Source organism: Marmota flaviventris, chromosome 1 (assembly GCF_047511675.1).
Source record: "Marmota flaviventris isolate mMarFla1 chromosome 1, mMarFla1.hap1, whole genome shotgun sequence".
NCBI lineage: Eukaryota > Metazoa > Chordata > Mammalia > Rodentia > Sciuridae > Marmota > Marmota flaviventris.
In genome coordinates, this window is record NC_092498.1 from 57783640 (window position 1) to 57809265 (window position 25626).

Below are 25626 nucleotides of genomic sequence, written 5' to 3' on the forward strand. Positions count from 1 at the left end.
ATCATCAAGTATTTGAGCATTTCTGGTACTCTGCTTCATGCCATTAGCAGAGTCTGTGTGTAGCACTGTTGTTTTCCTATATTCCTTTTCTGTCAGTTGATGAAACAGCAAAAGGAACCAAAGAGTGATTGGGGTCTTTGTCCAGTTTGACTGTTAAGATTCCTTATGTGCTAGACAATGCAGTAGGCAATGACATGGCTGCTGATGGCTGTTATAACACAGGGAACTGGAGGAGTTTCTGATGGAATTACTGGAGTGTCCATTTTCTTGAATTCCCCAGGTGTTGGTTGGGTTGGTGTGGGTCTGCTGTGTGGGGACATACTTCCTCTCTTCTCATAGCATAGTTTTTATTAGGTAGAATAGATGCCCTGTTGGCAAGATTATCATTCTGTGGGCTGGGGATGTGGCTCAAGTGGTAGCGTGCTCACCTGGCATGCGTGCGGCCCGGGTTCGATCCTCAGCACCACATACAAACAAAGATGTTGTGTCCGCCAAAAACTAAAAAATAAATATTAAAAAAAAATTCTCTCTCTCTCTCTCTCTCTCCCTCTCTCTCTCTCCTCTCTATCTTTAAAAAAAAAAAAAAAGATTATCATTCTGTGACAAGGGAGTGAGAGTTGAATGGTCATGAGAGAGTCTTGATTTCTATAGAAATCAAGGAGTTGGATATGAGAATATATAATATATAGATCTGATAATATATATGTCATATTTTCAAAATTAAAAGTCAACTAAATGTTTTTGTACTTTCATTCATTTTATATCTTTGTGTTTAAGAATTACTTCTGTGTTCTTCTTGTTTGGTTGGCCTATTTTTAGAGACAGTATTTTAGCTGCCTGTGGGCTCCAGAGATACTGGACTGAACTAGTAATTTGTTTTTGTTCAACTTTGAGATCCCATAGAGAAAAGATGCTGCTGCACTTCTGCAGTGATTACAGTGGAGATGGTGCCTTTTCTGGGTTTTTTTTTTTTTTTTTTGCTCACAAGAACACACTGGCTATTTGAGAACTTGAATCTGAAACATACTAGTGACAGAGCTTTCTTCTCTTTATGCACAATTAACTTATAAATTATATTTCATACATTTGATTCAGGTGGATTATGAACTCCCATTTTTACCCCGTAAACAGATTGCAGAATCACATCGGTTACACATCCACGTTTTTACATACTGCCATACTAGTGTCTGTTGTATTCTGTTGCCTTTCCTATCCTCTACTATATGTAATGTTTTGAACAACTAATAATAAAAATTAAAAAATAAATAAATAAATATAAAAGTCAGCATCAAAAATAAATAAATAAAATTACGTTATAAATAATAAAATTACGTTGCTTTTAACTACTCAGTTCTACTACTGCTCAGCTCTAGTACATAGAATTTATGTAATAAATTTAATTTGTATCCAGAAAAAAATATAAATTATAAAATAATTAACTTATTTTCAAGTCTCGATGTTAATGTTAGCAGTAATAAGTACTTTAGTACTTATTAGTTTTTTTAATATTTATTTTTTTAGTTGTAGTTGGACACAATACCTTTATTTATTTATTTATTTATTTATTTTTAATGTGATGCTGAGGATCAGACTTAGGGCTCACACGTGCTAGATGAGTGCTCTACCGCTGAGCCACAACCCCAGCCAATTACTGTGTGGTTTTTTAAGTAAGCCATTCAGTGTTCCCTGTGTATCAGGTCTAGAAAACAGTCATCCAGTTATTAAAACATGGAGTGTCTTTCTTACTAGGGGCAAAAAACCATGGGCTTTGGAATTGCCTTTTTTCCCACCTTGTGTCCAACTTAGTGCTTAATATCTCTGACATTTGGTGCCTTCTGCAGCAATGTGGAAAGAATACCATCTAGTTTGCAGGGTGAATGTAAGGATTGAGCAAGATAGACATCACTGTTTCCTGCAATACCATGTTCCAAAAAGCTTGTTAACTGGAAGTCATTTCCTGAGAAAATATGTATGGAACATGTAGCATGTGCAATATGTGCCCTGTGCTCTTAGAGGTTCACAAAGCATGTTAAGACATTAGGCCTGTGGTGAAAAAAAAATCTGCTTTGCTTTGTTTAACTTTTCATTTCCTAACTCCTTCCTTCCTTCTTTCCTTCCTTCCCTCCCCCCCCCCCAGTCCTGTGTGGAACAGTTGTAATATATCATAAATCACTTTTGTTTCTTGGAACACAGATTTCAAAATAAAGTGCCTAGTACAATGTTCCTTTTCTAATTGATACTTGATAAGCGTTTTCTTTGTTTTCTCCTTTTGAGTTCTTAATTTTAATGGTTTAAAAACTGTACTAGAAATCCAGAGACCATATCTTTCAATTACTTAGAGAATTAAACAAAAATTAAGTAATAAGCTATTTGATAATTTGCTCTGTTTTATTCCTGACTTAATATCATAGTTCATAGTTCTAGTTTACAGTGTTGTTACAGATTTTGATGTTAAAATCCAGGAAAAGCAAATACAATGTTCATAGCAGTAAGAATCTTAGAAATTCAGTGTCTGTTCAAATTCCTGCTTGATTAATTTGCCACTTTTAAAATATTAATAGTATTTATTGAATTGTAACTCAGAGCCCTCTGGGAGTTCACAAATATTTATTGAAAAATGTAGTTTACATACTTGCTGCACCTGTTTCGGCCTCTCAGCACTAGGCACGAACCATTCATATCTTTCTTGAGTGATTTGGGAATTCTGCATACTAAAAAAAATAAAAAATCACTGCTGGGGGTGTAGGTCAGTGATGGAATGCTTGCCTAGCATGCATAGGGCCCTGGGTTCTATCCCTAACACTGCCAAAAATAAAAGAAGAAATTGTGTGGGAGAGAGGGAGGAGAGAATATGAATATGAGAACATTAATGTTTTCATAGTAAAAATCAAATTTAAGACTAAAAGAGCAATGTTTGTTTTGGAAACAAGATGATTAAACTGTAGATAAAGAGAATAAAATTAATTTTATATCAAGGGGTAATGTTATAACAAGGGGTAATGTTAACATCCTTTTAGATTGCTCTTTATATGTTTCGTGGAATTGATGCCATATTATAATTCTGTTTTGTAGTCTACTTCCTATACTTAAAAATTCAGAGTGAAGGACTTTCTATGCCAGATGTCAGTGAGGCACCCTTCCCTCCCCTAAAAGTTCACTGAAAATAGGGTACCAGTCTTGCTTTGCCAATTGATTTCCTCATTTCTAAAGAATGTTTTTCCATGCAAAAGTTTCAGGTTGGAGGAAGAGTGATAAGAGGAACAAGCCATTTGGAGGGTAAATTAAGATGTATGTTATACCATTACTTATTGGATATAGGCAAATGGTTGGTGTATACAAATTTATGCAGAGTAAACATCCTTTAATTTCCTGAACTTTGTTCAGATGCAAAAATAATTGAGTGTAATTTATAACTTAGAAGAAAAGTCATTTATAAATGTCAAGAATTGGTGTGTACATGTACATACATTGACTTAAAAACAAAACCTCAATTATTATTATTAGGGAGTACTGGATGATTTGTTGCCCTTCAAAATTCTTATTAAAATTAGCTAAAAGCCTAATGGGAATTCACAGGATACTTTTCTGATGTTGGAAGATAATCCTGAAAAAAATGAATTTAAAAATTTTAATGATGCTGTTATTTCAGACCTGTCATTCTTGACATCCAGAATTGATGAAGAAATGAAAATAGTACTATTTTCCTGGAATTCTGAATTTTCTTTTCTTTTCTTTTAAGGTGGCTATCATCCGGTGAAAATTGGAGACCTCTTCAATGGTCGGTATCATGTTATTAGAAAGCTAGGATGGGGGCACTTCTCCACTGTCTGGCTGTGCTGGGATATGCAGTAAGTGCTCTTTGTCATTTTTGCACTTGATTCCTGGTCTAGTTCAATATCCGTTTCCTAAGAAGATATAGCTGACGTTATTCTTACTATGTTATAGCATGTAACAGGCAAGTAACCTCAGCTAGCTAGATTTTTTTTCTTATTATGAAGTTAAGTATTTGAAAATACCAGCTTTCTTCTCTATTTTTAAAGCTTTTCCCACAAAATTGCTTTTCATCAGGGGCATGTTACTTTTCTAGTAAATTATCCATATCAGAAAGCATTCAGATGTAAAATTAATAATGTGTAGGCTTTTCAAATTAGTTTTTGTGGCATTAAACAAAAATTAAGTAATTAAAAATTAAAAGCCATGATCCAGCTGGATGCTGTAGTACATACCTGTAATCCCACCAACTCTGGAAGCTGAGGCAGGAGGATTTCAAGTTCAAGGCCAGTCTAGGCATCTTAGGGAGACCCTTTCTCAAAATAAAAATTAAAATGTTTGGGCACATAGCTTAGTGGTAAAGTGCCTCTGGATTCAATCCACAGTACAAAAGAGAGAGAGAGAGAGAATGAGAATATGAATGCGCGCACGCCAGCCATGATCAATAGTAAGAAACTTAATTGCTGCTCAAGTCATATACACGTGTATTTGTGTGTGTATATGAACTGAAACAAGAGTCACAGGAATACTTTTCCTTATTGTGTGATAGATAACTCTGACGTTTTCCTGGTCTATTCAATTTTAGTTAAGAAAAAGACAAGAAAAGCATGAAAGAAATTGTCTTTAATGCATGGATGCCCTATTAATTGTGGCCCCCAAATTTGCAAAATACCATTTTAGAAGAAAACTTATCAGAAGCCTCTCTATTGGATAGATGTTGTTGTAATCATCACCTTTTATGCTGATAATATAAATTACTATGCTTTTTTTTTTTTTTAAGGGGGAAAAGATTTGTTGCAATGAAAGTTGTAAAAAGTGCCCAGCATTATACAGAGACAGCCTTGGATGAAATAAAATTGCTCAAATGTGTAAGTACTGGAAAAATGTGAATAATGTAAGAAAAATAAATGACAAATTTTACTTAAGGGATTCTTCTTGGTGATACTAAATTGAAGTAGAATCTGTTTTTTTTTGTTGTTGTTGTTAGTTCCAGTATCAAATCTTTTATTTGAAAAATATCACTTTGTTGGTTGGCCTAATGGAAAAAATTCTCCACTTCAAACTCCTGTTTTTGTGTCCATTTTTCTTTACATAGGTTCGAGAAAGTGATCCTAGTGACCCAAACAAAGACATGGTGGTCCAGCTCATTGATGACTTCAAGATATCAGGCATGAATGGGATACGTATCCTTTGCTTTTTCTGGGCGTGGGGATTGAACTCAGGAGCACTTGACCACTGAGTCACATCCCCAACCCTATTTCGTTTTTTATTTAGGGACAGGGTTTCACTGAATTGCTCAGCCGCCTCACTTTTATACAGAGGCTAGATTTGAACTTGCAATCCTCCTGCCTTGGCCTCCTGAGCCACTGGGATTACAGGCATGTGCCACTGCTCCCAGCTCTATGCTTTGCTCTCCCCTCCACCCCCCAGTTGTAAAGGGACCTTTATTTTATTTATTTATATGTGGTGCTGATACTCAAACCCAGGGCCTCATACATGCTAGACAACCACTCTACCACTGAGCCACAGCCCCAGCCCTATCCTTTCCTTTTTTTTTTTTTTTTAAATATTGTTTAGTTGTCAATGGATCTTTATTTTATTTATTTATATGTGGTTCTGAGAATCAAACCCAGTGCCTCATACATGCTAGGCAATGCTCTACCACTGAGCCACAACCCCAACCCCCTATCCTTTGCTTTTTGATGACTGAATTATAATGTACTTTTTTTCTTCTTACTTAAAAAAAAAAAAAAAAAAAGATTATTTTAAGTTTTTGTATACTTGTTTCTGTTGCATCCCTCCACATTAGGCCTCTAAGATTATCGCGAAGTCTAATAAGTAGTACATCTAGTGTGGTCTGTTAGTGGTTTTGATATAATAGTGTCTTTGACAGTGAAAAAAAGAAATAGCAAAACTTGGCCTGGTTTTTTAATAGAATTTGTTTTGTTTTATTTCTTCTTCAGTAATTGTGGTGAACTTTGTTTTTGCAGTGGTTGGTGGAAGTGTGTGCCAGCACTTCTTTGTGCTTTAAACCTTTTAAAATCAGTGTACAGGGGGCATGTATGTGTGCTCCAATAGCTACAGAGTACTGCATGGGGCTGAAATGTATTTGCTTATTATGCAGTAAGAGGAAAAATGCTACTTTAATGCTGATATCCCAAAGTTGCATTCAAGTGATATTGATATTGTATAGTCCTAATAACTCTGAATTCTGTTTCTAGGATGATACAGCTGAGACTTTAAATTAGTTCTTCCTGCAGAGTATACTTCCTGCTGGTGAACGTGGAAGATCTGATATTTTTTATTTTTGATGTGTGTATTTGGTTTTCAAGTTCTGGGGATTGAACTTTGGGCTTCCTGCATAGTAGGCAGGCACTCTAGCACTGAGCTACATCCTGAGCCCCTGATTTTCTTTCTTTTCCCTCCAGTTTGTCTGCTTTACAAAAGCCTGGTAAAAGGAAAGTGATAACATTTTCTGTAGTAATTGGTAAATGGACTAGATCTCCAGTGTTTTTCTATTAAAGCTTTAATTATGAAGAATTTTAAACATACATAAAAGCAGAGAGTGTAGTACAGTGAGTTTCTGAAAATCCATTACACAGATTCAATGTTTGTTAAGGTCTGGCCCTAATTTCTTCATCTAGCATTTCTCTCTTGCTGAATTATTTTAAAACAAATCCTAGAAGTCATGTTTTTTGTTTTTTTTTTTTTAACCTACATAAATGTCAGTGTTGCAGTTTGTAAAAATATGTGGATTGGTTTTTTAAACATGACCATAAAACTCACTGAATAAAATTCATTCAAATTTTCTTGGTATGGCAAAAATGACTTTTTTTTTGTACCTAGGGTTGAACCCAGGGGTGCTTACCCACTGAGCCACATCTTCAGCCTTTTTATTTTGAGACACAGTCTCTTTGAGTTGCTTAAATTCTCGTTAAATTGCTATAGTTGACCTCAAACCTGCCATCCTTCTGCCTCTGTCTCCCGAGTTGCTAGGATTGTAGGCATGCACCACCATGTGCAAAAATGACTTTTTTTTTTTTTTTTAAGGTACCTGGGATTGAACTCAGGGGCACTCCACCATTGAGCCCCATGTCCAACTATATTTTGCATTTTATCTAGAGACAGGGTCTCACTGAATTTGCTTAGTGCCTCACTTTTGCAGAGTCTGGCTTTGAATTCGTGATCCTCCTGCCTCAGCCTCAGCCTCAGCTTCCTGAGCCACTGGGATTACAGGCATGTGCCTGTAATGACTTTTTTTTTTCCCCCTTAAACATCTATTTTTTAATTGTAGGTGAACACAATACCTTTATTTTATTTTTATGTGGTGCTGAGGATCAAACCCAGTGCTTCACACATGCTAGGCAAATGCTCTACCTCTGAGTCACAACCCCCAGCCCTCAAAAATGACTTTTTAAAAGACCTTCACTAGACCACAAATAAAGTAAGTACATTTTAAATTAAAAATAGCAGTAGCAGGGGCTGGGGCTATAGTTCAGTTTGTAAGAGTGCTTGCCTAGCACATGTAAGTTCGATCCTCAGCACCATATAAATATGGAGTATTACTCTGCATTAAAAAATGACAAAATCATAGAATTTACAGGGAAATGGATGGCATTAGAGCAGATTATGCTAAGTGAAGCTAGCCAATCCCTAAAAAACAAATGCCAAATGTCTTCTTTGATATAAGGAGAGTAACTAAGAACAGAGTAGGGTCGAAGAGCATGAGAAGAAGATTAACATTAAACAGGGATGAGAGGTGGGAGGGAAAGGGAGAGAGAAGGGAAAATGCATGGAAATGGAAGGAGACCCTCAGAGTTATACAAAAGTACATACAAGAGGAAGTGAGGGGAAGGGGAAAAATAATACAAGGGGGACAAACGAATGTCAGTAGAGGGGGCAGAGAGAGAAGAGGGGAGGGGAGGGGAGGGGAGGGGGGATAGTAGAGGATAGGAAAGGCAGCAGAATACAACAGACACTAGTATGGCAATATGTAAATCAATGGATGTGTAACTGATGTGATTCTGCAATCTGTATATGGGGTAAAAATGGGAGCTCATAACCCACTTGAATCAAATTGTGAAATATGATATATCAATAACTATGTAATGTTTTGAACAGCCAACAATAAAAAATTAAAAAATAAAAAATAAAATAAAATAAAGGTATTGTGTCCATCTTCTACAAAAAATATTTTTTAAAAAAAGACTTGAATCACACTTCCAGAGACAAGGTTATTTTATCTTAAGTTATTGTTCTTTTAAGTTTTCACCCACTTAATTGAGTTGTGTAATTTAAGATTAACTTGTTTAGTTTATAGTTCTTCTCTCTTTCTTGGGAAATACTACAAGAATATCTGCTTTCTCCAAAAGAAATTATCCTGGTAGAAAGTATTGTTCTTGAAAGATGAAATAGTTTCTTCTTTAGCTCCTGATTGCCTTTTAGAAAGGATGGCCTTCATTCTCATTCTAGATCCTGTTAGAAAATAAATGTGTACATCCAGAAGACAGAGCTAAGCCAAGCATGATTTCTCTTTCTCTTGTGAGAATGGCAGTTGTTCAAGTACCTGTTAGTTTTGAGGGATCTAGGATTAAGTGATTGGAATTGTGGAAAGGAGATGCTGGTTTATCTTCCCTCTCCCTTTGCCTGGTAATTTGGGGAAAAGGCAGCCCTGCAGGCAAATGACACAGAGCAAAGTTTCCCAAAGCATGTAGCTCAAAGATGAGAGCACAATGGAGAGGAGATAATTCGTGTTGTTTCCAGAAGACTTAGTCCTTATTTTCATGTTGGATCCTCTGAGATGCCCTTTGCGTAATTTTGGTGGATGATGCTTTCATTTCCTGATGTTCAATTAGAGTACATCTGATGAGTCCTATAGGGTACATCAGAGCTAAGGTCTTCTCATGTCAGATCTTTTGCTCTTTCATTTACATTGTATTTGAATAGATCTGGTAAATTGTTACTTGATATTTTCAAGCTCCAGAAGTTTCAGGCACAGGTCATCTCCCTGCTTAAATCCCAGAATGACATTGGTGTCTGCATCTACTTAGTCATGATCCTGTAAGGGAGTACTTTGTCACTCTATGTGCTGGAGTAAACCTTTGTTTATTTATAGAAACTGGATTCAGATACTGGAAAGTAGAAAAAACTGCTGATGTTAGCTCAGCCTTTGCCTCAAGACCATTTCTCCTAAATACTTCTTTTTTTTCTAGTAACTAGGTGGGTAAGTAGTGCTGGATTTCTTTGTCCCTGCTTTAGCCTGTTTGTTTAAGGGCACGATAGCAGCTTACTCTGTGCCAGACCCATAAGGTTATTCCTGAGACCACAAACAGGGAGAGGGTTTCTTTGGAGAAACTACCTGATTTGTAGGTAAATAGAATTTTCCTTAAGAAAGGAAAATTGGCTATGTTTAGTGTTAAATAAAATGCTAAGAAATCATTATGTATTACCAATGCTTTGAGAAGACTTGGGTCATATGTCTGCTACTAACTTTAATTCTTCGTTTGTCATTTTTGTAATAAGACTGGGAACTAGTAAGAAATGCTGGCTTTAGATCATCTTTGCATATGTCTGTAGTGCATAAGTTCTTCAAGAGAAGAAAACATTTTTCTTCTTTTCACTGAAAATAATTAATAGCTATTATGATCATATGGTTGATCGTATAAAATTATTAAATCAGCTTATCTTTTTTTTTTTTTTTGTATCAGGGATTGAATTCAACTATTGAGCCACATCCCCAGCCCTATTTTGTATTTTATTTAGAGACAAGGTCTCACTGAGTTGCTTAGTGCCTCACTTTTGCTTTGAACTTGGAATCCTCCTATCTTAGCCTTCTGAGCCTCTGGGATGACAGCGTGTACCTCCGTGCCCAGCTAACTTATTTTATTTTTTAAATAATGAAGCCTACTGTAAGCCTCCAATGATGATCAAAATATTCTCAAAGGGTTTTAGGGCAGTTTAAAACCTTCTCATATAAATGGCATGAAGATACTCTATGGGAAATTGGTGGGTGATAGTTTTGGAGGGTCAGTAGAAACTCTGATTTTCAAAATCCACTTGTTGGAGTGGTTGAGGAATGTTTCGTTGTATGTGCCCTATCTTCTTTATCCAGTCATCCATCATTGGACATGTAGGCTGTTCCATATCTTGGCTGTTGTGAGTGGTGCTGCAGTAGTCATAGGACTGCAGATACCTGTGTGAGATCTTGATTTCAATTCCTTTGTATACCTTTATTATCTTAGTGGTCATGTTTTCCTAGGTGTATACTGATCTGTAATCACATTAAGATGTGCATATTAAATATATACAACTTTTTATATGTCAGTCCTATCTCTGTTAAGTGGTTTTTAAAAAATTTGAAGGGCTTCTGATTTCTGAGTTTTCATTATTGCAGAATGGTCCTAATACTCTATCTTAAATTGTAATCATACATTCTTAACAGCTACCTATAGTTTTTAAATGGATCTGGTTATGCAATGAAAGATATTTTTGAAGAAAAAGATTAAATAGCTCTCTCTCTCTCTCTCTCTCTCTTTTAATACTAGTGATTAAACCCAGGGGCACTTAACCACTGAACCACATCCCAGTCCCTTTTTAATATTTTATTTTGAGACAGGATCTCGCTATGTTGCTAAGGCTGGCTTTGAACTTTTGATCCTCCTGCCTCAGCCTCCCAAGCTCTGGGATTACAGGCATGTGCACTGCACCTGGTGTTTGGTAAATTTCTATTTGATAATGTATTATTTGTGGCCTCCTTCATTAGAGGTTTAGGCAGGCAATTAGGACTCTTAGGGCCCTGCAATTCTGTTTTTTCCACATCAGTTCTTGTGAGGTTTCAGTCTGACCCATTTTCTTCTTCCTCTGTACGTGCTGAGAGAATAGTATGGGGCCAGGAGAGTACCATGAAGGTTGGGCTAGAATCTGCTTTGGCCACCTTTGTACCGAGACACATATCTTCATTTCCACAGTGGGGGCAATTATATATTTCCTGAGGTGGTGTAAAGTACATATTGAACAATGTATGGCACATAATAAATATTACCACTTCTCTTTATTTAGGTAAGAAACCTCAACTGACCACTTTTGGTATTACAGATACTATTATTGTGGTGTTTTATGAGCAAATAACTGTGTTGTAAATGACAGAATGCTGTTGCTTCTGCTTTTCCTTTTCACTAATTGCCATATTCCAGGAAATGCATCCACAAACGATCCTTAACCATGTCCCAGATGTCTGCATGGTCTTTGAAGTGCTTGGTCACCACCTCCTCAAGTGGATCATCAAGTCCAACTATCAAGGCCTCCCAGTGCGTTGTGTGAAGAGTATCATTCGACAGGTGAGGCCTCTGAGGATGCCTCCATCTCTAATCCCCACTTGTTTATCTGTTCCACACAGATATTTGTTTTGAAAGAGTGAATGAATGAATAACATTTTGAAAACACTTGTGAAATCAGTTTTATATTTATTTAATGATATTCCATGCTGTGTTGTAAAGAAAGCAGTATATAAATATTGGGCATACATTTCTTATATATCAGTCCTCTCATATAGTGATACAATATAATCAGAGATTATTGTATGCAATATACTTACTCAAAACATTCCATTTAGGTCCTTACAAAATAATTTAGAACAAGTAATTTATTGGGTTCATTTACTATTTCTAACTATCCTTGAATGGAGTGAAAAATCAAAAATTAACTTGAGTAGTTTTCAGACTCAAAGTTATAAGGGGAATACGTTTTGGGGATCTGATTTACAGTGGTGACTGTAATTAGCAATACTGTTTTGTATACATGAAATTTATGCAAAGAATTTATCCTAAGTATTTTCTCCACACAGAAAGATAACTGAGAATAATGGATAAATAAGTTTATTAATTCATGTATAATTATTTATAACACAATATATACATGTGTGAAAACATGTATTACACAGGAAATGTATTCAGTTTTCATTGTTAATTATACCTCAACAGGAGTTCAAAAAGTTAGGGAAAAGAATACATGGGTCATGAGAAGAGGGCCCGGAGAGAGAAAGGCTCTGCATTAACTTATTTCAGTTGTATTGAGATACTTCAGTCCAATTGAGTTTAAGTCATATTGGAAATACTGCATAATGAAATTGTGTAATAATCAGAAGATGTCCTAATTAGCAGTGTTTACCTGATTCACTTTTTTGCATAGAATGTATAAGTCTGCTTTCTATTCATTGATCATACTTTCTAAATTAGGAAAATTGCAGTTGAGACTTATCCTGGATTATCTGTTATGATGTAATGGAAATTTACCGTGAATGATTCTGCAGAGTAATATATCAAGGAGATGCTTGTTTACTTGAGAAGGGGGCTATGTGTCTATCACCAGGCCCAGAGCTTGAGCTAGGCCTACCCATGGGTTCCAGGCATCAAATACTTGCCTCAGTCCCAAATTCCTAAATAGGAAAAGAATCATAATTATTCAGAAAGTTTTGTGAATTCAAGAGATAGGTACCTAAAATAGAACCTTCCTTAGATAGTTTATGTTTGCATTTAGGCTCATGAGTAGGTTTCTAAGCCTATTGTATAAAAATTTTGAAGCTTAAATTTGTATGTTAAAAACATCCTAGAGTTTGCTCTTGAATTGTGTGAAAAATTTTGTTTAGCCTGCCTCTGTATTTATCTCCCCACTTATCTTTAACTTTTGTGCTGAAGATTGGCAAGTTACTTTCCAGATTACAGGTGTTATTTGAGAGGAGGAAGGTTTGGAAAGGGAAAGGTTTTTTGCATTAGTTTGTCTCAGTTGGGCTAAGATACTTCTACATAATATGGTAGGGATGTATGCATGGCTTTGTAAATTTTGTGACTTTTATTAAATAATATATCTATTCCCTTTTAGATTCCAGGTAGTATCATTTCATTCATTTAACATAGGCTAATATCTCAAATGAATGAATAATTTCTCTTTAATGTGGAGGAGGCTATACAGTGAGAGTGAAATTAATGTTAATTAGAGTCATTCTATCCCTCAATGACACTCAGGCATTCGTTAACTTTTAGTGGCAACTCTTTTAAAAATTTACATTAAATCTTGGTAAGACTTTTGTAATTATTTCTGATTAAATCATTAAAGGTTAAAGGATTTGCATATTCTAATAAACAATAAATAATTCCAGAAATGGCTTTCTGCATACATATCACACAGGTTCCATCATCTCCCAGAACCCTATACTTTCAAAAATGTTTGATACTACCATAGTGGTTGATCCCATCCCTCCAGCAGGCTTGGCAGTGTAAGAAGGGGAATCTGCAGGTGAATCATTGGTGTTCATTTTATATACCAGAATGGGAAAGCAAAATCTGGTCATTCTTAGCAAGTGAAGAAGTCTGTAAGTCTAAAGTGAAGTTCTGCGAGTTGCATGGAACTTTTGTGTATAATTGCTGTATAAACAGTTGATTTAATGACTGTTATCCTCACCGATCTCACATGTCCTTATCTTTGTAGCAACTGAGGAAGAGCTATTGTGGTGTTTGTCATTGATCCAGAAAAATTTTGATTTTGTCACATAGATTTCACTTTGTTCTATATGCCTTATTAATGGAATTCATCTGTTTTAGGGTGTGTGTGAACCCATCTTTATTTAAGAAAAATATTATGGAATCTGGATTTTTTTTTTTCTTAAAGCTTACTTAGAATATTCAGTGTAATAAATTGTTACATCTCTTTGTTAGTACTCTGAATATCTGTGTTTCCCTTCGTTACCCCAATTCAGCTTCTGTTTTCAGTATTTCTGACTCCTGGTAGTAGTAGGAAGATCCTTTATTGATGAACCTCACAGTTTTTTGTTTTGTTTTGTTAATTTCTCAGAAAAAGGCAAGTTAGGGCAATTTCTTAATATTCTTTCACTATTAACCTTTTTTACCTTAGAAGTCAGGTGTTTCTGACTATCTTTCAGTCACCCTTGTTGCTCTGTCACTTGCATTGCATCACCAGGTACACAGCCATTGAACTCTGCTGTGCTCATGCCTTTTACTTTTGATGTTCTTTGTATTTTCAGTGCCATCATCATCAGTGAAAATTTATCACCTCCTGCCAGTACCTTTCGTAGGCCTCTGCTCTCCCAGCATACAGCCCATCTTGTTCTATATTGTTTTCCTTTCCATTGCCAGGACCTTCTGAAAAGCAAGCCTTGCTTTAATAGTGTATATTCCCCAATTGTAAACCTTTCGTGGCTTCCATTGCCTAAAGTTTGTTCAAACTTATGAAGCAGTATATAGTGATTAATAGCTTGGATTTGGAGTCAGATATATCCCACTTGAGCCAAAGAACTTTGTCCACAATGCTCCTCAAGCTGAAATTTGATGAATAAAGTGGGAATAATTCAGTAATAATGATACCTTCCTCCTTAGATTATTGTAAAGAGAAGATGTAAAGAGACTCTACTATTAATATTAGCAAATATTTATTCATTGCTTAGTATGTGCTAGGCATAGTTGTGAGTACTTGATGTGATTTAATTTACTAAATCCTCACAATAGTGCTCAAAATAGGTGTTATTTTCCTGATTTTATGGACGAGTAAACAAGCATAGAAAGGCAAAGTAATTTGTCCCTAGTTGGGATGTTATTTAAAAAGTAGCAGGTAGCAGAAATGGAAACCCAGAGAGTCCGGCGCCAGAGCTCAAGTGTTCACCATTTTTTTGCCAAGCAGTATATTATATGTTTGGAATTTTACCAGGCCTGTGTTAAATAGAAGTTGAACCACTTTTTCCAGAGAACCTGTTTAAAGGTTCTCTGCCATCTGGTGTCATCTCATATTTGCTCTCACAAACAGTAATTTATATCTTTCAGGTACACAGTTTCCTTCCTGGAGCTTATGAATATTCAAAGATGTACCAACAGAATTTTTATTCATAAGTTTTTGCTTGTTTCATTTTGTAGTTAGTTTATGAAAACTACTTAATGATGATCATCTTGACCCCTTAATATATCTTGCTTTTTTTTTTTTTTAACTGGGGATTGAACTCGGGGGCACTCAACCACTGATCTACATCCCCAGCCCTATTTTGTAGGGTCTCACTTGCTTAGGGTCTCGCTAAATTGCTGAGGCTAGCTTTGAATTCGTGATCTTCCTGCCTCACCTCAGCCTCCCAAGCTGCTGGGATTCAGGCATGCGCCCCCACGCTGGGCACATGTTGCTATTTATTATCTCTGTATTTTTATTTCTATTGTTCTAAGCTGCTGAAAGTAGTACCATCCTTTTTGTTTTCTACACACATTCCTAAGGCTTAACCAAAATCCTCTGTGACAAACGCCTCTTACCACCCCAGGTAACAGTGTTATTTCTTCCCTCCCTGGGACACCTACAGCCCACACTGAGTCCTTTACCTTATTTCCAAGTCTTCTCAATCCTGGCACTATTGACATTTTGGACTGTATAATTCTTAGCTGGGGAGGCCTGTCCTGTACATTGCAGCGTCCCTGATGTCTATACCATAGATACCTCTGAATTTTGTCAAATGTTCCCTGGGGAGCTAAATTCCCTCTCATTGAGAATCATTTGGGTAGGGTAAAATACAAGGTGTAGATGCTGTAGCAACAAGATTTGATTTCAAATTCTAGCTTTGATATTCCTATTTTGTGACCCTGACCAAGTTATTTATCCTGTATGAGTCTAGCTCATCATTTTTAAACTTTGGATAATAATGAACAGGTTGTAGCTTTAATGTGGAGATTAATAATAAAAGACTATTTATGAAGCATCCACCACAGTGAGCAGTACAAACTAGTCATTGTGTCTCCCCAGCTCCTCTGTGGTTGCCTTGAAATGAAGGATTGTGTATTGTGAGTCACACATCTCTTGTTATCTTTTTTCATACATTGGAGTATCCAGAAGTATTGTAGGTAGGTTGTTTTACCTAAATGATGGAAGAAATATAACCCCCCCCCTTTTTGTGGTTGACCTTTCTATGATTTAAAGGGCTCATAGATATATGTTACTATTTGTTTACTTTCTAAAGGTAACGACAAAATTGATTCAACTGTTCTTTTAGGATTTCCTGTGTATTATAGTCAATCCTTTGATCAGTTCTTAGCTGTCCCTCTTTAGCCACGGTGTCCCTGTGCTGATACAAAAAAAGCACTATCCTGATGAATTGTGGTTGTGGATGTGGGGGACACACTGTGCATCCCCATCCCCGGTCTTCTCAATTGATGATTCTGTGGCCTCAAGCATGATGGAATCTTGTGCTGTTTGCCTCCAGTCTTTCATTTTTTTTTTTTCATGTTAAATCAATTTATTGAACTCTACTATGTCTACCCCCCTTTTAAATTTATTTGTTTTTTTTAGTTCTACATGACAGTGTAACGTATTCTGACATTATACATACATGGAGTATGACTTCTCATTTTTGTGGTTGTACAAGATGTGGAGTTACACTGGTTGTGTATTCCCCTACAAACATAGGAAAGTTATATCTGATTCATTATACTGTCTATCCTATTCCCATCCTCCCCTTTTCCCCATTTTTAAACTGAATAGAAAGGAACTTGTTTGGCATTAAAGGAACTTGTTTCTGGTACATTAAAAGATGTACCTCAGGTGACAGTTTCTTTAAAATCCTTTGGTCCCATTTAAAAGTGGTTTTGACTTTCTTATGTAATTCAAATGAAGTTGGCCTTTTACTTTTCAGAGTTTTATAGTTTAACTCAGTGCTTTTTATAGAAATCCTTTAAGAAGGTGACTACTTGCCATTAGTAAAATGTGGTGTGCCCTTCTATAAAGGGCGAGACTGTGGTTTTGGTGACTTTATTGTAATGCTATAACAACAAGCAGTTACAGCTTATAGCCCTGGAATTTTAAATTATTAGTAATCTATGATCGTGATCCTGTGCTCAGTTTTCACGTTCCTTAAGGCATTGTTGCTTTATATGCTTTATTTGTAGTATGCCAACTATACACCAGTGAGAACAGTGGTGTTATTTATGCTCTATGTTCCACAGAAGATGCTGCACAGAGAGGACAAAATCTTCCCCAGCATTCCACAGTTACTCTGGTGGATTGGATACTTGATCCATGCATTAAACTGTGTGAAACTGTGGGATAGTGTGAAGTATGTGTTTTCTCAATCTCATTCTCTGTGGCAGACCCTGTGGCAGATTGTTTTTTTCTTATCACTGTCTAATTTTTTTAATACACTTTTCATTCATTTAGCATTTAAATTATTTCCCTTGTCCCAGTTATCAGTAAATTCATTGTGATTGAACTAGTATTGTTCAATTTTAGTACAGAAACTTGATTTTAAATTATCAGACATTTCAATATTAGATTTGTTTGGTGTGGTGTAGTCCTTGTGATTCTGCATAAACTTGCCATTCTCAGAATCCTGGGTCCTCAGCTCACAGTTTGAATAGAATAGAAGTAAGCCTCCTTTGAATAGAAGTAAGCCTCCTTTGGGCTCCCTGCAGGCTGAGTGCTGGGTGCAGCAGCAGCACCTTCCTTCTTCCTTTCAGCAGTATAGCTGCTGGATTTTCTTATTCATTCTCACAATTTAGAGATTTCAGAGCAATGTGGCTAAATACAGTGTCCATAGAATTTTTCTGTCTGAGCATGTGTCTCATTCTTGTACTCTTTTATTATAATAAGTATTTCCCATACTTATTCATTCAGGTTAACATGATGGTTTTCACAACCATTTTGCAGGATTTGCCTTATGTCTGTCTTATTGAGGAAGAGCTTTGCTAGTATGAAATTTTCTGGGCTTGTGGAAAGCCCTCTGGTGTTTTCCTGTACACCCACAAGTAATTAATATCTAAATTAAGGACTCCTGCTTGGGGCCAGCCTCCTCTCCTCTGCCAGCCCATCTGGCTGCCTGTTGGGACTCCCTTGGAGCTTCATTAGATTGTTACCAACAGGGTAGGAGCCAGGCAGTCTCATCTCCCAATGTCCTATGTTTAGGTGTGGTAGGAAGAAAGTTCTCACATTGTTACCAAAATCAGAACATAGTTTGGAAAGGTGCTCTCATTCTTTACTCTTCACAGTTTACAGTTTGGAGGGAGGGGCGCTTCACTCTCTGGACACTGATGAGTCAGCAAGATAGCCTTCTAACATAGGCTCCACACTTGTTCCTCCTCTTATCTGCAAGATTACAGGACTTGTTTCAAGCAAGTCATGTTGGAGAGGGGCAGATTATGTTGTTAAAACCTGTGGCAAATGATATCTGGAATGGCTGTTGGTATAGAGAAAGAAATCTAGTAGACCATCTTGTCCATGTTCCAGATTTTACAGGTGAATTTGAAGTTTAGGGACAGGAAGGGACATTCTCTGAGCTTGTAGCTAGCTAGTTCTGACATCAGAAACTGGATTTTTTTCCTGCCTTGGATTCTGCACTACTTCACATGGAGAAACCTGGCACCTACTCTTGAAGTATGTGATCTGGCTCCTTTCAATGGATGATTGATGACTGACCCTGCCCCTGGCCTATTTGTGGTTGGTTTGATCTCGGCTTTTCCAGCAAAGGGATCTCTACAGCTTCTGCTGCTTCCTGCTGATGATACGCCAAGTATGTTTTTTAGGCAATTGAGAAAAACATACATTAATTAGACAAATGAAGAAAACAGAAAAATTAATAAATTAGGCATAGTGACACACACCTGTTATCTCAGGTACTCAGAAGGCTCAGGTAGGAGACTCACAAGTTCTAAATCAGCCAGGCAACTTAGGGAGATCCTGACTCATAAAATAAAAAGGGGCAGGGAAAAAATACTAAAGGTTCCTGAATTTTAATCAGATTTTTCAGGGGGAGATCCATCCTTTGGCATGAAGCTTGATTCATTATTTTTATTTCTCCTCCATCATGGTTATTCTGTGTAAATGGTTGTAAGATTTCTCATCAGTGTTGGTCTAGGATACTTTATTACTTTAAACACCACTGTTTACAAACAAAATGCTGCTTTTGAAAATTAAATTGTTGTTCTTAGCTATAACAAAATATTGTTTTTTTTAGAAAAAGATAAATGTTCAAAATTTTAAAAAATTAAGGAATCAAATTTTTATTCATGGAATGTTACTTTAAAAAAAAAAATCAACAAAGCTCTTTTAATATATTAGAGATCGAAATAGCTGAGACCAGAGAAGTTTAGTAAGTGACTTGGGAAATTATGGTTATGTAGTCAGTATAAATACAAGTCATCTAACTTAGTTCAGTTTACCATTTGTTCCTAACTAACTTAGTTCAGTTTTACCATTTGTTCCTAGTTCCTGTTTTGTAGACTATGTTTTTATGTCTGATTCTTACTATGTTTGTGTATGATTCATGTGTTTTTACCCTTTTTGAGACATGAAAATGGAAGGTTAACCACCTGCCCTGGGTGTAGAATGTTTGTGTAGCAGTTTAAGAGCAGATCATATTTTAATGCTGCTACACCTCCTAAATGATCTGCATTTATTAATCAACTTACTTATTTTGTCCCAGTGGTAGAGTCTTTCCCTTGTGTTCTTTGTCAGACATTATAGTCAGGGCTTCCCAAGGAAAGGTAGCCCAGCTGAGTGCTATAGCCAATATTTTAAGAAGTCTGGGACCTTAAGTTCTCCAAAGAACACTTTGCTTATCTTGAGCACATTGTTATCTTTGGGAACATATGTTAACACATTTGTGTACTGAGTCACAGTATCTTTTACCTGTGTAGCCTCCCACACAGTGAAACATCTTTAAAAGGGAAAGAAACCAAGGTGGATAGATAAGGGCAACTTGTTCATGAAAGATGGTTAAAAGATATTTTAGGAAAGCAAAATATTAACTCCAAGTAAATTCGTAAATATTTCTACTTTGAGTTAATTTTTGATAACTGAAATTTAAGTTGGAATAAATATCAGCTGTTTAAAAATTTTCCAAAATTTGTTCCTTGTGCCTGTTCATTAATATCTTGTAATTCTCAGAATCTCTCTTGTTTGGATTAAAAATTCCACATTATTACTCAGTTTGCACAAGGAAGATACATGAAATGTCAGTGAACCACATATAGACCCATTGGATTATGTTCCCTTCAGGTGTATACCCTGTACTTTTTGTATATACATAATGATGTCTGTCTGACTGTTGGTTCTTTGACATTCTAAACATAATTAAACATTTTAATTGAGGTATTATTTTAAACAGTAAGTATTCTAAATTTAAAAATCAGAAGCATTTCTTTAGGCTTTTTTTATTCCCCCATTTTACTGTACTTACTAACAACTTGTCAGTATTTTGGTATTGTGCCGTGATTCATCTTTTTTTTTTTTTTTTTAAATTAATCCCATTACTCCCAGCCATTACCAAGAATGTGTAAGCTCTATGAGGACAGGAGAACTGTTAAGGGCTTTGAAGTTGCAGAACTCTGTTTACTGTTGTATATCAAACACCTCAAATAGTTCATAGCCTGTGAGTTCAGATGATATAGTTTCAGTGAATTCATGTGAAAATGCTTCCTATGAAAAGTTATTTTAAGTGATCATAGATGTTTTAATACCTGTGTAATCCCTGTTCAAGAGACAGATAAACTGATTTTCTTTCAAAAAATTTGGTTCCTTCTCACTTCGTAATGTTTCATCCTTGAAGGTTATTTAGCCAGCTATTCATGGTAGGCAGACACACTGGGATTTTGCTGGGTGTTACCTAGTTTTGGATGATGCAGTGTATCTTTTGCTTATCTCTTTTACATTTCCAGTTTCTTGTGGACAAGATGCCCAAATGACTTAATATTTAAATGGTGATATTTGTATTTCTAATGTATGGAAAAGTATATTCTAAAAATTAATTTTTATGTGGAAATAATTGCAGAGAAACATTGTCCTTGCATTGAGGTCGCTGGCACTCTGTAAGGTTTTGTTTGGTTTGAGGTGATGTGCATGTGTATGTTTTGGTTTAATGTTTTCTTTTAATTTAAGGCTGTAGTGCTATTAGATATCAGAGCTATTTTTTGGTTAAATTATATCCTTCTTGGGGCTGGGGATATAGCTCAGTTGGTAGAGTGCTTGCCCAGCATGCACAAGGCCTGGGTTCAGTCCCCAGAACCACCAAACGGGAAAAAAAAAAAAATTATGTCTTCCTTTTACTGAAATATTAAAAATGTATGTGCATCATTAACCACTAGGAATATAAAAATCAAAACGAAAAATGCAAGTTGGGGGCTGGGGTGGTGACTCAGTGGTAGAGTACTCGCCCAGCATGCATAAGGCACTGGGTTCGATCCTCGGCACCACATAAAAGCAAACTAATGTATCCACCTAAAAAAAACCTAAAAGATAAATAAATAAATAAATATTAAAAAAAGAAAGAAAGAAAGAAAAATGCAAGTTGGGTTTGATGACATTCCTGGAGCCCTAGCTATTTGGCATGGTGAAGCATGAGGATTGCTTGAGTCCAGGAGGTTAAGACCTGCCTGAGAAAGAGTGAGACCCTGTCTCAAAACAACAGCAGCTAAAATGAGATACCACTTCATACCCACTAGTGTGACTACAATAAAAAAGATAGTTAATGTTGGTCAGGATGAAGAAATTGGAACCCTCATATGTTGCTGGTAAGAATGTAAAAGGAATAAGCACTATAGAAATCAGTGTGGGTACTTCATCAAATGGCTAAATGTATACTTGTCATATGACCCAACATTTCCCTCTAAGTCAAGAAAATACAAAGATGGATCCCTACGAAAACTTGTGCATGAATATACATAGGAGTATTATTTTCAATAGCCTAAAAGTTGGACACAATCCAGATGTCTATCTAATGAATAGATAAACACAATGTTGTATTCCACACAGCAGAATATCATTTGGCAATGAAAGGAAATGAAATACGGATATACTTAACACAAGAGTGAGCCTTGAACATTATGCCAGTTGGAAAATCCCTCTGTATGATTCATTTTAAATATCATGTCCAGAATCAGTAAGCACATTAGTGATTGGTCAGGGCTGGTGGTGGTGGAGGGAGATGGGGAGTGACTACTAATGGTATGATGTTTCTTTCTGGGGTGATGAAAACTTTCTAAATTAGGAAGGGGTGATGGTTGCACATCTAAACAACATTGTGCTCTTCAAATGATGAATTATACACGTGAATTCTTTTTCAGTAAAGTTGTTACTAAAGATGTACATATAGAAATTTGCTTTCACGAGCATAAATTATCTGTGCAGTCTTACACATTGGTTGCTTATGGAAGGGAGAGCTGGATTGGGGCAAAGGTAGGGAGGGTTTTGTTTTGTTAACTAAATGCCCTTTTGTGTCTGTCAAATTTTGTGCTGTGTGATTGCATCACCTATTTTGCAAATGCATAAAAATTAAATAATAAAAGTATTGATAGCTACTTTCCTCTTTCGATTTTACTATAACTAGGTTCTTCAAGGGTTAGATTATCTACACAGTAAGTGCAAGATTATTCATACTGACATAAAGCCGGAAAACATCTTGATGTGTGTGGATGATGCATATGTGAGAAGAATGGCAGCCGAAGCCACTGAGTGGCAGAAAGCAGGTGCTCCTCCTCCTTCAGGGTCTGCAGGTGAGGGAGCTGATTGAGCTGATCTTTCTTCATTTCAGTCGACTTGAGGGCATTTTGAACTTGCAGAGTTGTACACTGAAGGCAGTTGAGTCAAATATGTATATGCAAATTAGGAACTTTTTGTAAGAGCTTGGTTGCTGGAAATAACTGGAACATTTTCTTTAGACGATTTTCCAATTGCATTTTATTTTAATATTTGAATTATTCATCTTTGTGTCCTCCATTAAAAGACCACCTAAATTATTAACTGTTGCTTCATCTATCTGTATCTGCATTTTCTTATGTTACCTACTTCTGTAGGGAGGAACATAGTCATGAGAATTTTTTTCTAGCTTAATTTGTTAGAATGCTTCCCTCTCTTCAGTTAACATACCTCTATCAGTCTGAATTTAATTAGAGACTTTGGAATTAGATACGAAAGACCTAAGGGTATAGAGGAAAGATGACCACATGACTTGAGCATTGGCATATAAGGGTGCTCCCCCCCACCCCCTCGAATTTCACAGAATTCAGTAATGGTAGTGTTGATATGCTCTTTTTACATTATCTGTGCCCTGGTGTGTGGTCAGGCAGTTGTACAGGGCTAACACTCCTGTGACTAGGGCTCTGGGGCTCTTACTTCTTCTACTATCTACTCTAAGGGTGTTTCTTTAGATCATGGAACCAGCCTGTCAAGTTTTTGCTTCTGGTTAGGGGTCTAATGTGATTTGGAATAATTGTCACAAATTACTGTGTAATTACTAATAAAAACTCTGTACTATTTAGCTTAGTTTTTTTGTATGAGATTTGCCAAGTGGATTTCGAAAATAAAATGTACATTTTCTCATCTAAATTGTTCATTATCCATAAACAAATTTGGTCTGATGACTATATGATTTGTGAACTCTTCATTTTCTTAAACTGATAGTGGATGCTTGAGATTATTGACTCTTTTTGAAACTGATTGTCATTTAATTTTAAATAAATAATAGAAATGACTTAGTATGAACAGCTTTTACTCTGCCCTTTAAGGGTCAGTCATTTGAGTTGAATACATTTTCTTTAGATCCTTACAATAAAGAAGCTCTTGATTTTTAACAGTTTTTGAAGTTGGATAGCCATTAGAAGATTGTAATTAATTCATTTTGCCAGTTTGAATTACCCAAATGTATGTGTCAGTTTTCGTCTAACATCCATTTTGTTTTATATTGTTTTAGTGAGTACGGCTCCACAGCAAAAACCTGTAAGTACTTAAATATATACTTATATTCAGCATGTTAAAAGGAACTATTCACTAAGCTTTTCAAATGATAACAAATGTTCTAATATATATTAACTTAGAAGGTAGACATGTTTATAAATGCTCTGTATCCTTAAGTATGTAAAATTCTTTAAGTTAAAGTGATTTCTGCATAGTTACGAGTCATCAAAGCTGTTGTAAGAGCTTCTTCCTAGGTACTGTTGGCAGAATCTCCTGAATTGTGAGGTGATGCTTAAGAGTTTGAAGTGTGATTATTCCAAAATCAGTTTATATTACTTCTCATTGGCTTCTCAGTTACTTATTTTTCCGACACTGATATTCTAATTTTTTTTCTTAGACAGTTGTGTAAGTACGAGAGAGTATTATCCATTTTGTGGTCCTGTCAGAAACACTGTGTTCAATGAAGCAGCCCTCCTTTTAGAAGGAAGTTTCAGTGTTGAGAATTTGGCTTCCTGGCCAGTTGGGGAGCCTGAGTCATTTCCACAGTGTTCTCTTGGTTTGCTGGCTTGAGTTCACTAATCCTGTGAAATGTTGGAGGTTCTTAATGCCTGTGCTTTCCAAGTCAGGTGGCCAGAGCTGAAAGCAGGCAAAAACTTAGGGTTTTTGATTTTTCACCCTTTTACTTCATAGGCTCATTTCTTAAAGTTCATGTTGTTTTGTTTGCTGATAACAACTCAGTGTGAGGCAGACTCAGGCAGTGCTATTGTCTACCTGTCCCCCCCGCCCCCCACCCCCCATGGTGCTGGGGATTGAACAGGGGGCCTTGTGTATGCAAGGCAAAAGCACTCTATCAACTGAGCTATTTCCCCAGCACTGTTTTTTTTTTGAGGTTTATTCTTTAGTTGTGGCCAGACACAACACATTTATTTGTTTGTTTGTTTATTTATATTTATTTATTTAGCTGAAGCTCGAACCGAGTGCTTTGCATATCCTAGGCGAGCGCTCTACCACTGAGCCACAACCCCAGCCCTTGTCTCCCTGTTTTGGCAAACATTTCTTTTTAGTTAATAAGGAGGTGAGAGGGATGTAACTTTGTATAAGGCAGCAACAAATAAAACTTTCAAGAGGAGCTTCCAAGTGTTTCAGTGATTCAGTTCTCTTAGAATTGAAATGATGAGGAGGTATACTGCTCTGAGGGTAAGACCTGATATTAGCCAGACTGTTTTCTCTTTCACCATAATGCTTTTCTCTGGGTTTGTGAATTTAATTGAATATGACGTGAAAAAAATGGTTAGTGTTTGCCATACTGCCAGCACTTGTGCTATTATATGGTGCTTTAAAAAGGAGCCGACTGACCTATGGTATTTTCTTAACATGTTGTAGATAGGAAAAATATCTAAAAACAAGAAGAAAAAGCTGAAAAAGAAACAGAAGAGGCAGGCTGAGTTATTAGAAAAACGCCTTCAGGAGATAGAGGAATTGGAGCGAGAAGCTGAAAGAAAAATAATAGAGGAAAACATCACCTCCGCTGTACCTTCCAATGAGCAAGATGATGAGTACTGCCCAGAGGTGAAACTAAAAGCGGCAGGATTAGAGGAGGCAACCGAGGAAGAGACTGCTAAAGACGATGGTCAGTGGCACCCGGAGTCAGGGTTGATGGGGTCTTGGGAGCATCACAGAGGTGGGCTTTGTGCTGCTGCTTCGGATACTAAGGAAGAGTTTCTCTGTCTTCTTAATGGACAGTACGGGAAGCAACCTGTTCAGTCTGTAGTTCATTAATAAAAATGTATGACAGACATTAGTTAACACCGCAGTAGTTTTTAAAAATGGAAAACACCATGTTTCTATCCATGCTAATAATGGCCCCTTTTTATTTTGTGATTAAATTTTTGCCTAACTAACACATCACAGACCTTTTTCTGAAGGTTCGGGAGAGGG

General features: G+C 36.4%; 1 protein-coding gene across 7 annotated transcripts in view; it reads left to right on the top strand.

The window, feature by feature from the left end:
- The window catches only part of Srpk2 (SRSF protein kinase 2), a 228290-nt gene that overhangs the window by 174751 nt on the left and 27913 nt on the right, over positions 1-25626 (top strand). For all 7 annotated transcript variants that reach the window (XM_071613219.1, XM_027926454.3, XM_027926459.3 and 4 more), the window contains 7 exons: positions 3740-3848; positions 4772-4859; positions 5087-5174; positions 11221-11327; positions 22343-22508; positions 23705-23730; positions 25072-25318. In XM_071613219.1, the coding sequence (XP_071469320.1) occupies positions 3740-3848; positions 4772-4859; positions 5087-5174; positions 11221-11327; positions 22343-22508; positions 23705-23730; positions 25072-25318 (831 nt within the window). The remainder of the gene's footprint in view (positions 1-3739; positions 3849-4771; positions 4860-5086; positions 5175-11220; positions 11328-22342; positions 22509-23704; positions 23731-25071; positions 25319-25626) is intronic.